The 15,464-nt window shown below is 52.5% G+C and overlaps 1 protein-coding gene across 4 annotated transcripts in view; it reads right to left on the reverse strand.

Moving 5' to 3' along the window:
- The window catches only part of Calx (sodium/calcium exchanger 3), a 70,738-nt gene extending 56,000 nt beyond the window's left edge, over positions 1 to 14,738 (reverse strand). For all 4 annotated transcript variants that reach the window (XM_076900514.1, XM_076900507.1, XM_076900493.1 and 1 more), the window contains exons 1-2: positions 13,205 to 14,738; positions 9,282 to 9,554 (exon numbers count right to left, since the gene is read on the reverse strand). In XM_076900514.1, coding sequence (XP_076756629.1) covers positions 9,282 to 9,554; positions 13,205 to 14,541 — 1,610 coding nt within the window. In that variant the 5' untranslated portion in view covers positions 14,542 to 14,738. The remainder of the gene's footprint in view (positions 1 to 9,281; positions 9,555 to 13,204) is intronic.
- Positions 14,739 to 15,464: the final 726 nt, after the last annotated feature.

The raw sequence follows: 15,464 nt of genomic DNA on the forward strand, positions 1-15,464 counted from the left end.
TCAGCTGGTTCGCATCGCGATTCATCTTGTTGAAAACGAAATCATCGTTGACCACAACTATGTAATTAAGGGAACGATAGAAGGCGTCAATCAACCTTGAAAAATCGCAAGACATTTTATATTCGACGACGTCGCACACGAGTCTCGTCGATCCCGCTGCAAGCTGGTCCGAAGAGGTTAATTAACGCGGTAATATTCGAGGACATTGAAATTTCGCGGCCAGTCCCAAGCGCGATGTTCAGAAATTAATGAGAGGCACCAAGCTCAGAGTCTCAGAGAGGCGAGGATCGGGAATTCTCACAATGGCAGACCGCGAATGAAATTTATCCGAATTCGAGCCGCGACGCCTAACCAGACAGCAGCTGCTCCCGCGGTCCGTCCGGCTCTTAAATTCTGAAATTTTAAACAGACCCACCGCCAGCCGTGATCGAGAGATTATGCCCCGAAAGGCGAGCGCCTCCCCTCGCGAATTATTCAACAGCGAGCGGAACCGTCCGTTCCCGCGTTTCCGTTCCAAAGACAACCGTGAGACCTTCGAAGTGGGCGATGAAACCAGCCTGGATTTCCGGCTCCTCGAAGATTTTATCATTGTTTCATCGTTTAATCGCGCTGCTACGAACATTATCGGGTGTTTTAGCGAAAAATGTGACGAGTCAATCGTTACTCGTTTCCTATCTAAGTATCGTGTATTAAATCGCTGAACATCCGAAGGAACGAAAGAATGAAGAAAGAGTTTGAGAAAATTCGTTGGAGTAAATGAAATTAGTATTTCTGTACGAGTGGGATAGATATTTATGTGTACATCGGGTAGATGGAAACGTTTACTGGTTTACTTGGCTCGTCAGCGAATCGCAACGATTAAGCGAATCCAATTAAACGGCTTTTATATTCATAATGAAGTCACGGATAAGCGATCGTAGCGACACCACGCCCTTTAAAGTGCATCAACTCACCCCCCGGCGAGGAAGAGCTTCCGAGGGGTTGTCGCGGCATTTATAAAACCACTTTCGCCTACGAGCGATGCAAATATCGCGCTTCTTCTGGCACCCTCGCCTTTCTCTCAATCCGACCCCCAATTGGCAACTTCCGACGTTCGCTTTTCCACCCTCTCCGCGCTCAGACTTTCGCTTCGAGGCAGTGCCTCCTTTTCTTTCACTTAAACTGTCACGCTAGGAAACGATGTTTATCCCAGTCGAATCTCAAGCGATTTTAGCTGCTTCGATGAAATTTATTGGGGCGAGCTGAGCTTCCGACTCGCGTGAAGACGTTGGAAATTCCTTCGTCGACGATACGACCAGCCACTCGGGACGAAAAAATTGAAGGGTGCATCTGACGAACGACTAAGATATACGTGGAACGCGTTCGAGCGTCGATAACGTCGTAAAAGTGGCCGACGTTCAATATCGAAAGCTGTCATCCGCCACAAAAGTCTGTCCAGCTGTCGAAGGTATGGATTTATCAATCCGTACAAGCGATAGCCACCTACGTAGAACCGTCTACGCGTAACGAATTCGCGTCACCGCGCTCGTCTCCTGGACGCTTCCGTCCGTTTCGCATCGTCTGAACCGGAAATCCCCTCTCGCGACTCGATTTCGAATCGACAGCGGAAACAAGACGCGCCAGCCACGCGTCGTACGTTCAGACGTTCCATTCCGCGGGGGTTAACGGGGCCCACTGAAAACCTCACCCTCACTCGATTATGCAAATGGCGACATTAGCATGCAGTATCCATGATAATCCGCGACTCGAAAGGTAGAATCCGCGGCGGTGCGTCGACCGGTAAATCCGGCAGAATTCGCAATATCGATGCCTGGCCGGAAGAGGGCGAGGGTTTGGGACGCGTACGACTACGGGCCCACCCCGTCCGACGCTCGTCCTATCGATTTCCCCGGCTAAATTAGATCGTTGGACGCGGACAACGCGCTGTCCACCGTACGCTGACACTGATATCCCAAAGAGACTAATTCCACTCGCAATTAGATACACCCGCGGAACCACTCGGTTAATGCGCGGAGCCATAAAGAACCGGCAGGACGCGCAAAGGAGAATAAAGACGATGGAAGACGCGGGGCACCGACCGCGACGGTGGTTTCCGCGCGGGCGCATTAAGCGGATGGAGTAATATGACGATTTAATGCGGAAATTAAAAGTCCATTTGCGCGTCGGTTCAGGTGCCCCTCCAGACGCTACGGATAAAGGGTGGCAAGTTCGCGTGAATCAACTGGGACTTGAACGAGCGGCTCGTAAACCTGTTCTTCGAGGATGGTAAAGATTTTTCAGATGATCCTGCTTAACGATACGAGCAGGATATCAAGGGATAAGCTCCAGCGAACGTCTCGACGACGGTATCGTGTCGTTCATCCTGCGGGCTCGGTTAAGTACCTGGTACCAGCTGGTCGCGGTTATTTCGCATTCGAAACTCACAATGCACCCTTCGCAAACCGTTTAGGTCCCCGTGTTTGCGTTGATCATTTATACAGAGGGGCGGTCGGTTTTGCTTTCGTTCCGTAGCGGGTGTGCTCGTCCCGTTCCGCACACAGGGGGGACCGCTTCAGCGCATACGTCGCCTCGAGACTTGAAACTTTCCCATAGATGTGAATAAAACCTCGTGGCTGACGTTCCACATCCGCTTACGAGTTGTACCTCGAAGAGAAACAGGGAACAGGCTCGCTATGACGAATGGCGGCGGGTAAACGGCGAACGACGCTGACAAATGAACGTTCGATCGAAGCGCAGATCGCGGATGTCGAAGGATTCGTTCGACTGGAACGTTTTACAGATCGAAACGCCTCGTCGCGCACCCCGCGAAATCGAGGCGTGTTATCGTCCAGAAGAAACGCGTCTTCTTCCGATTCCCTTCTTTCGAGCGCAGTCGTCCCTCTTGTTTGTCCCGTCCGTAACGTCCCCATCTCTCGCCCAGAGACCGTTACCATCCTCGAATTTACGAGCGATGGGACGTAGACGTTCGCTACTTCCGGTCCATCATCCCTCGACGATCTTACGATCGGACAATGTTTACCACCGCCCTTCCAGTGGTTATCGCGTCCCCTTTACGTCCGTCGTTTCATTTCCGCGCGTTGTCGCAGATCGATGCTCGTCCCTGCTTCCTTCATCCTGAATTCGCGCGGAGGATTCTTGCCTGTTCGTCTTCCTGATCGCGCAGACTCGAACGGTAATCTTCTGATCGAACGTTTTTAATCGAAACGTTTAAATCGTCGCATTGTACGAATCAATGGAGTACATAAGATTATGAGCGTTGGCTCGTAAGGTTCGCTCACTGAGAGAGAGAGAGAGAGTAATTAGCGGTCTCTGGAAGGCCCAGACGAAGGACGAAACCGGTGGAGGCATGGAAATTACACGGATTCCTGCTCCCGGTTCATGCTCCATTCCGGAAAATTCTATAAGAAGAGGTCGTAGAGTTGCGCGGGAGTAGTTTCAGCCTCTGTAACTTTCAAATGGGAATTTAAATTACCATAATCTGGAATGTAAATTGTTTCAGCGGGGACGCCGCGCAACGACGATGAAATTTCCATGTGAAATGCAAAGTTCCTTATATTTGCGGATGCTTTAAGGAAAATAGAGATGGTGGGGCGGGTCCAGAAGGGTGGCTCGAAACTTTTCATCGGGCACGATTGGAAAGCTGTCGAGAATCTGCCAGATTATACTTCTCACCGCAACGGAAACGAACGACCAGCGAAGGTTCACGCCAGTCGACGATCCTCGCCCAAAATACGGTCCCCGTCGCGACGCCGTTGAAACCCACCTGGCCGAGATACACTTGGCGCGAAGTGGTTTACCGAGCCAAGAGAGCCGCTCCTGTCGCATGTAAATTGCACGGATCACCGATGTGGCTTGAAACGTAACGAGCCACCAACTTCGAAGTCGAACGGTCCAGACCGTTTCCTCGATAGAAAACTTCCCCCCCTCCCAATGAATGAGATTCCAACGGGCGGGCTCGAACTTTCGACTTGCGAACCTTTGAGCTTTCGGCCAAGTTTCCACTCCATCGGCAAAGTTCTTCGATCCGAAAGTCTCTTAACGAGCGGCGACGTCGTTAGGCCGCGTCCTTCGTACGTATCCTCGCTGCACCCGTGTCGCTGGATGTCGATCCAGATATTTCTCTGATTCGATTCGAGTCGCGACCGGATTCCTTTCAGCTGAATTAATCGCGTGTCGATGACAAAGAAACTTAGGCGACGGGACGAATTTTTCCTACGGGTCTCTTTCGATGAAAATCTCAGTCGAAAGTCACGTCCATCGACGCGAGGATAACGGTCGAACATAGTTGGACGAGGTCGTGTTCTACTCTCTGAACGACGCGTTGTATACTTTTGATCGATTCCCGTCCGTTCGTCGTAATTGATGCCGTCCACGTTCCCGGATAATTGCGAATTCCGTAGTATACGGAAAAGTCGAATCCACGGGGGTGTCCTACGTGGAAGAGAATTGGATTTCGTCACGGGCAGCTGCATCGTCGGCTTAAAACACGTCCCACGGTGATTTATCGCGCGGAGGACAACGCGTGGCGTGTACCAGTGCGCCGGAAACGCTGCGTCCCTCGAACCATCGCCACGCGTACCTTCCGTTGCGCGTCACGCCCCTCTGTACCCATCCGTCGTCGCTTCGCGGACGAAATTTACGCGTTCGCGTGGAAACGATCCTTTTCTCCTCGATCGCCGTCTCGTTTACGCTCGCGAACAAACGAACGGCTGCGTTTCTCTCCACGTGCGTTCCCTTCGACGTCATCGACGGCTGAAAATCGAACAGCTAAACGGATCAAAGCGTTGGGGCGGTTTCGCGTGCGACCATCGTCGAGCAACGTCGAGTCGCTGAATAACTGCACGCTGAGTGAAAAGAAGAAAAGGGGAAGAAAGGAACGAGCGACGAGAACAAACTCGTCTCATCGACCAGCCCACGAACGACACCAATTAACGTTACTTTACGAACGATTTATTCGAACCGCGTTGCATTTCGAGCGATAGAATCGTTTTTTTTTACCAGCGTAGCGAAATAATTGCATCCACGGATATCGTTCTCCGCCATTTTCGGCCCGCAAGAGCTACGGATGATGTATACAGGTTCGAGGGACACGGAATATCGCGATTATCGAACAGCAGAAGCCATCGACGGACAAAGAGGAGAATACTCGATACGGGTACTCGCAAAAAATCGAGTACGTGCTTCCAGGAAGCAGCTCGCGTTCTCGTCTGGCTGATTCAACGTCGACGGGTTGTACCTACACGTATTTCACGAGCGTAAACTCGATCAGGTTGCGAACGTAGAATGCCACGTACGTGATCACCGGGATAAGCGTTAAGTATAACAGTAATATCGTTCGACCTCCATTCTACAGTCGCACGTTCCTCCAGTGATTACGAGCCGACTTTCAAGTCGAAGGAATAGCGTATACTCTTGCGTTTTTTTCTCTATTTTTTTGGTAGACATTCCCAAAGGAAGCGGGGATAGAGTCGCGAGATAGAAGGGTGTTTAGAACTCGAGAAATAAACGGGGTTGTCGGAGGGGCGAAGAGCGCGCGGGGTTGCAGCGCGCCGCATTCTACGGGCTTCCCGCCCCCGATTGGCCCATTTACAGTCTCGTGGTTTCCTTTTTCTCTTTTTTCGTTCGTTCAACGCCTCTCGATACGCGCTCTTCTCCTCTCTCGCGCTGCTACCACCGCTACCACCGCTACCATCTTCGACTACGCGCCAGACGAGCGAAACACGATCGGTTATCGACGCTCGCGTTCCCTTTTCCTCGAATCGATTTCGACGATCGCCAGTCCCGACAGTCAGTGTCAAATACAAACGTTTCCAGCCGCGTTGCGAGCTGAGTGCGAATCCATTCGCCTCGAAGGCGAGCTGTAGAAGAGTCCCAACGTAAACAAGCTTAAGAAACGGAGAACGAGATGGCCCCTCGCTGTTAAGGCAAGCACACCAGCGCTGAAAAATATTATGCCTGGGTAATTGCGAAAACAGGCGTTCGCTTAACGGTAACAAACGACGGTGGATGGGAATAATCGCGGTGTCGATCGCTAATTTCGCCAGCCACCGCGTTTACGCAAACAGTCGAGACAGAGCGATTGGAAAAATAAACTTTCACCCGAGGAAGACCTCGATATAAAGATGTTTGCACTCGAAGTGGCACCGTTTTCCAGACCACTGCGAAGCGTAGATGGATCTCGAGTGTCGTAACACGCTCTTTGCCCCTCGAGGAGGAAGATCGCGTCGCGTATCGAGTGGACGAGGAACTCTCCGACGCGTCTCGTCCTTCGACTTTTCAACGCGGCCGCGAGAAACGAAGGTCGTTTGTCTGGAACAAAAGAGGGAACGAAATTTCCGTCTGGCGGGACTCGCGACGGAGCGCTCGTCGCGGTCATTTTCGCGTTCCATCGGCGCCGTTTCATCTTCAGCGAAGTCAGGGTTCGTCGGCTCGGTTACTCGGTTAGCTCGCGCTAATTCATTCGAACTCGCGACGTTTCCTGGGCGTTTTGTAAATCCCGCCGATCGACCGTTCGAAGCCAGTCGAGGACGAGCTTGCTCCCTCGTTTGAACGCGGACATCCGCCTCCCCCCGCTCGATCCAATTTACTAAACGCGCGCCACCGATGTTTGTCACCCGTTTTCGCTGTAATTTCCCGCCACGTCGAGATACTTTACGAGTCTAATGGGATGGCCGAGTTGCGCGTGTGTATTTAACGGCCAACTTCGTTCCACTGCACCAGAGAACGCGTGTCTGTAATAATAACGAGCTTGAATAGCTGCGAAAAATTCGAACGAGAACTCTTCACCCGTTCGATATAATTGCGAAAGTTCTCGAACCGGTTGTTTCTGATGGTCGAGCCTGTAGGAAGGATCGCAACGGAGCACGTTCGAGTCTCATCTCCGGTATCACTGAACCAAGTACAGGTTTCAAACTGGTCCCAAGGCCTGCTAAATAACTCGCGTGACGCGCTCGCGTCGAGTTCGACTCGAGGAGGGGAGGAAAACCAGGTTCTTCCGACAGGGCGATAAGTGACTTTGGCTGTAGCACCCAGCAGAAATGGGTGGTCCGTGAACGTGCGCGCACTTGGCGATCGTTCCTTCGTGACTCTCGTCGTCCGCGTCGCGGATTTTTTTCTTCTTCTTCCTTCCTCGAGAAGTGGAAGAGGAAGAGGCTGGCAGGAGGAGAGGCGGTGGAGATCGAAAATCGCGTGGAAAGCGCGATTAATGGGCTCGTAAAGGTGAGATGGTGCATGCAACGGGCACGGCCACGATTCCGCGAACACGTCCCCTATTATCGTTGCCTGCTGACCTCGATTTCCGCGCGTTTTTCCTCTCTAATTTCCTCGCCGATGCCTTTTCAGAAAGGACGTTCGTTAAGACCGCTGGGCGAGACACGCGAAATGACAGACGAACGTTCAGAACTTACCTACCCTTTCTTTAAGCAAATCTTGCGGTTCGAGATAATCCTGAGTGGTTTTTCTCAACTTATACGTATAATTTTTAGTGTCTCTCTCTCTCTCCCCCTCCCTCGCCCTTGTTAGACTCTTTTCCTCAAGTTCTGAAAGTAGTTCGGAAGTAAATTTAAGGAGCTTTGCTGGGGAGCTTAAGAGCAAGTTTCCAAGAATCGGAATTAAAAGAAGCGAACAGGAGGCAGCTCGCTCGAGTAGAATGAGACCGTGATGGGTCAGACTAGCGGTCCAAAGCGTGTTCCCGCGGAGTTTCGCGAGCAAACACCTCTCGTCGATAATTGATCGACGAAAGCGTAGGGTTTAGGGTAGCTTTCGACCGTTGCCGCATTTTCATCGAGTGATTTTCCGGTTAATTTACTCCCGCCTCGCATTTTCCGCTCGAGACAGCGACTGTACTTTTTTTTTTTTTTTTTTTTATCGACGCCTCTCATCCTTGGTTTATTCGCGTACCACCACGAGACTCGCGTTCACGCCGTTCTTTACGCAGTGGCTGCGATCGATCGCCTTTTATGTCGCACACTTCGATGGAAAACGACGCGTTACGACTCGATACGTCCTCCGTCGCGAATTCGAGAAACGAACGAGCTGCTCGACGCGTCGCGAACTGAAAATCGTCGAGAAGTTAGTCACCGCGAAAGAGCATCGTTCGCGCGGTTAGACTCTTTGCTTTCTCAAGAGCGAGCAGTTTTTACTCGACCGTCTGAAGAGCGTCGCGGAGGACTCGCTTCTCGAACAGTTCCCGCCACCGATTTCCGCGACACCGCTTCACAGTTCCGATTATTCGATCGACGATTGCTACGCTAACGAGCGATCATCGATTCGCGAGACCGTTACGCAGCCGCTACCTCGAATTATGCACCGACGCCTCGCGTCTCGTTTTACTCGAACCCCGCTGCCGCGGCCAGCGTTTAATTTATTCGATCTGGTCCAGCCAACCGGCTTTAAATTCCATTAATCCAACCCGCCACGGAATGCATAATGCGTTCCGGGGGCAGTTTTTTCGGCGGCCAATTTTCATTTCATAAGCTAACTATACGCCGCGTTACTTGTCGGCCATTAATCGTCGATGGAGCGGACGTTTGCGCGCGTACGCCGCACCTCGAAATTTATATTCCCCAAGCATTGCTATCGTAACGCTAAACGCGCGTGTCGCGATGGTTTTCAAGCGGAGGAACGATTTGTTCGACGTTTCCACGTTGATCGCGTAGATCGAATCTTCGATAACAACCGACGTTCCACGATCGATAAGCATCGGTCCTTAAGCAACCTCCACGTGACCCATATAATGAATCACGCAGTTGCGTAGCACCCCAATCGGACTATAATCGGTCGTACACAGTCGCAAACCTATGTTCTTCCGCCATTACGATTCCAATCTGAACCTCGAGCGTTCTAAATGCCTCTCTAACCGACGCGGTGGTAAGTATAAAAAAGTTGGAGCTTAAGAACGACCACCTTGATAACCGACCGTCGTCGATCGTCCCCGACGAATTACCTAATCTAAACCTCTTTACGGGGGCGGCGTTGCTCGCTGCGAAACCAATTAAGGTCACCGATAAATCTAGCCCGCGTCCACGGCATTCGTCGCTTTCGAAAGCCACCCCCAACTTCGAAGTCACGTCCGACTACGAATTAGCCGAGCGACGCGCTGCGAGAGAGACTCGGCCGATCTATTTTCCAGATTATCGGTTACAGCGCGAGGAACGCGACCGCCGATTTTTAATCGTCGATCTACCCTCGTTTCGACGCCTTCCTAGGCTTCTTCTAGGCTTCTTCCAGGCTGCATCTCGTGGCTGGCGAGAATCAGAAGTAAATTTCCATAGGACACTCACTCGGTCTGATTGTCCTCGAAGGTGAGAGAACCCTCCGTGTGCATGTACTGCTTGCCAGGCTTAGCGGTTCCCTCGACGGTGCGATAAGGGACGACCACGCGTCCCCTGGCGCCACTGTATCTCACCACTCGCAGAGGATACTGGCCCACGCTCTCCACCAGCTCGAGGTCCCTCTCAGGGAAGCCGAACACGCCGCTGTGGTCGTCGTCGAGGATCATAACGGTCGCCAAACTGGGTGACACCAGCATGGCTGGCTGCGATGCGTTGCTCAGTCTGCGAACAAAACAGATTTTATCATTACTTCCTCTCTCTCTCCTCTATTTTTTTCTACTATTACCGTGAAATCTCACGAATCGTTGGATAACAATCGTATAACTTCCAGTGCGGTTGTTTTCTATGAACGATTGGGCGAAACGCGAGAGCAATTTCCACGGACGTTGGTATTTTAGCCCAGAGAAATCGTTCCGTAGCGCATTTGTCCTCGCGATGTACACCGTAGCTTGTAACGTAGCTTGTCACGGCGCAATGGAACGTTTCCACCGATCAAACCCGCCCACCTAAAGCTAATTGCTTTCCAGCCGAGCGCAAACTTCGAATGGAGTCGGTCAGATAAGCGGGCCTCGGAATAACTTGGAACGAGTCCTGCCCTCGCGAATTACACCAGCGAAGCTTAAACAGTAGGTTCCTTCGTTCAACAAATCCGGACGCTCGTGCAGCACCCGTTGTTTTTCTTCCGTCGCTGGAACGTGTAATCGAGAATATTATAGAACATTATAGCTGGCGTCTCGTCGCGCGTGAATTCGCCGTTTGGGCCGCAGCTGGTCACAGTCGCGAGCGAATCGACGATCCGGATTGGCGGAGAGAAAGCGATCGCCGCGCATGCGCCGCTCCGTCGACTCGCGCGGTTCCAATTATCTTTGCCCCTCGCGGTCGTTCGTTCTAAATAACGATTCGTAGATGGAGGTAAAAGGGTACGCGACGGTGTTCCCAGTTTTATCGAGGCCCGTCCATCTCGCTCGCCGTGGCACGAACGTCTCGTAGGAAATGAAACTCGCGTTACGCCGCTCGTTTTTCTCCGGCAGCGGGTCTCGTTTCCCTCGCGCGCGCGATGCCGGATCAACGATGAATAACTCTGATTGGAGGAGGGAAAAAAAGACCGCGCGGTAAGCTCGATGGATAGCTTCGAAAGTTCGCATATCTCTGCTTCCACGTCTAATCAAGACCAATTTTAATCCTCGAGGGAGTATCGAGCGCTCTCTCGAAGAAGACGAGAGACGAGGCCTCGTTCCTTTTTCTGAAACGTAAGCGAACGTAAGAAGAGCCTCGCCGCGATGAGAAGCCTTGGCAAACACAATTTTCGACGGTTTCGTTCTTCCCTTGTCTCGACTCTCAGTGAAATTCCAGCAACTTTCGAGGCGCAACGAATACGTATACGGTGTCCCAACAGACGGACAATATCAAACGCGATTGCGCCGGATTACCAAGCGAGAGAAGGGAACGGTGCACGGTAGAAGAAGGGACGCGTCCACGAGGTTATCTCTCGGTCATTCGACCGGGCGATAGATAGGATCGGTGCATTTAAAATGCATGAGAAAAATGCGGGACGAAAGAGCTGCAGCCGTCGAACGGATCTCCGTGGAACGGTACACACCCGTACATTTTAATCGTGGCTGGTGTTATCAACAGGATTATCGTAATTAAATACAATCTCGCGATCTATCGCGGAGTTCTGAGAGAGGAACCCGTCTTCCTCGACGCGAGCTCTTCAGAGACGTTAAACTGGTTCGCAGGAGATCCAAATCCTGCTGTCTTCTTATTTACCTCTCTCACTTTTCCCGTTTCTTTGCCCCTTCCGACTCGCAACGAGTGTTATCGGGAAACGAAGGAAACGGAATCGCGCGCGCTTTGATCCTCCTGCCTCCTCCACCAGGCATCGTATTTGCGATACGCTGATTTCTATTACGCGCGGAAAAATCGAACGTCGCCCTTTGACTGGTTCGAGCCGTGGCCATTGCTTGCCACGGCCGACAAATCAAAAGGAGTGCCAGAATTCGTCCGCTCTAGTTAAAACTACGCGATAGAGATAGACTCTCGCAGAAGAGAGCAATTCTCGTCGCACTTAATCCGAGTGGGAGTGCCGGTACTTGTCTCGAGCGCTTCGTAGCACCGTTGACGTATCGCAGTCCCTATCTTCGCACACCGTCCTTGCCGCTCCGCTGGATAAAAACCGGCGTAACGACGCGAGCATTTCGTTACCAGCTTAGACGACGCTCGGACGATCGCAATCTTCGAAATTAACCGTTCGAACGCCGGAGAACCGTTCACGAGTGTCGTAGTTACCGCGCCACCGATGGAATACAAAGAGCGCCAGGCTACGTGCAGTTGCGCCCGGACTAACTCCCAGAAAACTAGCTGCAGATAGCGATTACGACGGCGCTCGACGCTGAAACGTGGTTTTCTTATCGAATTCGATCACGTTCACCAAGATGGCGGACGGTACCAAGATTCTTCGAATCGCTCGATTCACGCTCGAGAGATTAATCCTCGTGTCCGTTGTAATGGGAGCGTAAACGTGCATCTGGACCCAGAAAACGGCGAGCAAGTCCCTTTATACCCGTTGTGTTTAAACGGTAATGAGATTGCGCCCCTCATCCGGCCAGGAGTTAATTGAAAGATGCGCTCCCCCAAGATCGTCGATTCGAAACGAATCTGTCTCTTCGAAACGGAAACTACGTTGTTCTGATTGCGCCTCCGCAAATATTACGCGTGCAAAATTGAAAAAAAACTTGTCGCGATTCTATTCGTTCGCAAGCAGAGCACGCGCGCGCGTAAAATTAGCGTCGCACCGTTTTCACTCGAATTACACCGGTGCGTTCTAAGATTCGTAGATTGGAGGAGAGTTTACGGCGTGTTGCAAAAAGTGGAAACTGTGCTACAATGCGGATTTCGGGTTTCCAAAGTTTCTCCGCTTGAGAATGAGAAACAGCTTCCTCGAGTGTCGTTGCTGAGAAACGCTGGATCAGGGGATGGAACTATACTACAAACAGAACTACAAACAGAAAACTTCGATGCCCGCAGAGAGTGTTTCAGAATCGGTGAAATCGTTCCAGATTTCCCGCGGACCGACCAATTCGCGGTATCAAGGAGGAGCAATCTCGACGCTCGTTATTCTCCAGCGATAGTTAAAACAATGTGCAACGGCGTTCGTTTTATTTATCTCCGTTCCGGGTGGATATTGTACCCCGACCTCGACCCACTTCCGGCAAACCGCGAAGAAAGGCGAAGCGTTTTTCAGGGTCCGATATGTTTCGCGAAACAATGAAACGTTTCGCGTAATACTTTCCGTCTTTGTCTTAAAACGCGACGCGGTACCGCACGATTTTTCAAGGTCCGACACGTTTCGATTCTCTCCAATTGAAACGCAAACGTAGCGCAAATACGAAAGTGAACGAGTAGACTCGTAAGACACGAGCATTTCGTTCTCGAAGTTGAGAGTAATTCGCTTTCAGATCGCTCCACGGGAACTTGAGCGATCTAGCGTGTCTAAACTTTTCCACCGCTTCGCCCATTCGATCATCTCGATAACTAAACTTGACACGATTACAGACCGCACTGATTCATCTCTGGCCTTAATAAACGAGCAGCGTGCGCCAAAGGGACGCCCGTTCGAGTTTCCGCGCCGTTATTGACCCTGGCGATAAAACTAGGGATACAGGCAACTACGCGGCCAGACCGCCGCTCGTCCTTGATCCTTTCCCCTGAATATTTTTTCCACCCCTCTCAACGTTAACCTCAGCTCGCGATGAAAGCATTGAATTTATATCTCAATCGAATTTATATCTCGATTTCTCGCGATCGTAGTTCGCTTCGTCGAACCTAGATCGATTAACCTTTTAGGAAACGATTCGAGAAGATAGCCTCACCTGACGTAGAAATGTTCGTCCTCCTCGAACAGCTCGTCGTCGATAACGGAGAGCTTGATGGTCTTCTTGGTCTCGCCTGGGTCGAAGGTCAGAGTGCCCTTCGCGCTAATGTAATCCGAGCCAGCCTCGGCGGAGCCATCTTCGGTGTAGTAGTCGACGGTGCACGGTTTGGTTAGGTCACCGCCAACCCTGGTCACTCCCACCTCGAAGGTACCGACGTTCTCCATTACGGTGTAATGGCCAGGCTCGAAGAAGATCCTCATGGCGTTCACGTTCTCAATGTCAATGCTCTCGGCCTCTTGCTTTTGCAGCTCGGCCTTGACCTCGCTGAGGTCGCTCTGCGCCCTTTCGCTGATCTTCTTGCTCAGATTGCCGGCGCCCACCATCTTCCTGGTCGCCTGGACTCTGTAGAACGCCCGGCTCTTCGGGCCCTTGCCCAGCACCTCCTCGTGCGCCATCACTTCCAGGTGTTCCAACGGCAACGTGGGGTTCTTCTTCCTCAATTCCCTCAGCGTGTTTATGTAATCCCTCCTGGTCTGCTCGAACTCCTTCGCCTCAGGCGTGTCCGCGTCCATCATGCTGTTGAAGCTGTCCTGCTGCGGCTTGATCTCGAGCTCCACCCCGCCGTCCGAGTCCCCTGCCTCTGCCTGCACGATCACGCCTCTCTTGTTCATCCTGTACCCTTTGTGCAGATACTTGTAGATCAACAGACGACGATCGGCCACGTAGGCGGTCAGCACGGTCGCCGGGAAGAACGAGAAGGTCAGTATACCCTCCCAGACGTCGAGCACGCCAGGGCTGGAGACTGCGAGGATCACGTACAGCCAGACGTACGCGAATATGCTCCACGTGGCGGTGACGAAGAACACCCGCAGGTGTTTGATCTTCCTGGTCTCGCCTTTCGGTATCACGAACACGCACAGCGAGATGATCACGAACAGGTTGTACGCGGCTGAACCGACGATCGTCCCGGGCCCCAGTTCCCCCGCCTGGAAGTTCTTCGCCCAGATCTCGATGATCGAGAGAAGGATCTCGGGCGCGCTGCTGCCCAACGCCATCAACGTTAAATTCGCCACCGTCTCGTTCCACACGCGCACCACTACGATCTGCGGCTCCTTACCCTGACGGCGTACCACCAGTTCCTTCTCCTTCGACGTGATCACCTCGATCGCGGCCATGAAACGGTCGCTGATTATCGACACGCCGATGAACAGGTAGAGCAGCAGGAAGAAATAGACGAATCCACGGAAGATGACGTCGGTGAGGTAGAGATTCTCCTCCGGCTTCCATACCGGTATCACCAGACCGGGCTCGCAGCGTGCCGTGTAGTTCGACATCCTTTGCTTTTCGCCTCCTCCTCTTTTCTTAAATCGAAACGTTCCCTATCCACCGTGTGCACCGATTCGAGAGGCTGACCAGAGGGCCCGACTTTGCCAGCTACGGCTAGCCGATCGTCGAATAAAGATCGTCGCGAGGGGTTACCACGAACGACATTCGTCTCTCGAAGCCAGCTCCTCTCGCGAACCCCCGCGAACCCGCGTCTTCTTCTCTCGAGCGGAGCCTCTCTCACCAACGACGTTTCCCCATCGGTTCGTATCGTACGCGCGGATGTCCTTGTTTTCCTACGCACACTTTTATTATCTCCCTTACTCGCGGAATCCTCTCGCACTCCTCTCGACACACACTTCACCCTCTTCTTCCCTCGTATCCTCGTTGTTCGCTGGCTGCCTGCTCGAACCTGTGCGCGCCCGCGTGTCCGTGTACGGTACGTGTATGGTTGCGTGTCTCTGTGTGTGTGAGTGTGTGTGTGTGTGTGTGTATGTCTGTGCGTGGGTGTCGCGTGTTGTTCGCGCGTGTGTCGCGTGCACGTACGCGTCGACTGTTCGGCCGCGAGCGAGAACGATCTGTTCTGGAGGAACCTCGCGGTGCGTGGTCACCCTGACGAGCCGTGCGGCATCGGTGGGACAGGGGAATCGGCTACCGAGGGAACCTGCCGATACCACCGCGGCAGCGAGATCCCATCACGAAGAGGATCCTTCGAGCACGGGGCGACAGCAACCGTACCGGGCCGTGTTCGAACGAACACTGAAAGAGGAGAGAGAGAAAACGAGCAAGGAAGAGGAGAGCTGGGTGGGAGTAGAGAGTCTCGAGCTGCCTAGACGCGGCAGACCTCGCTTCCTCCCTCTCTGTTCTAGCTATATCGTTCCACGCACCACCACTCCACCCTTCTCTCTCTCTCTCTCCGACTTTCCTCTGTATC

Source organism: Xylocopa sonorina, chromosome 1, assembly GCF_050948175.1.
Source record: "Xylocopa sonorina isolate GNS202 chromosome 1, iyXylSono1_principal, whole genome shotgun sequence".
Taxonomy (NCBI): Eukaryota; Metazoa; Arthropoda; class Insecta; order Hymenoptera; family Apidae; genus Xylocopa; species Xylocopa sonorina.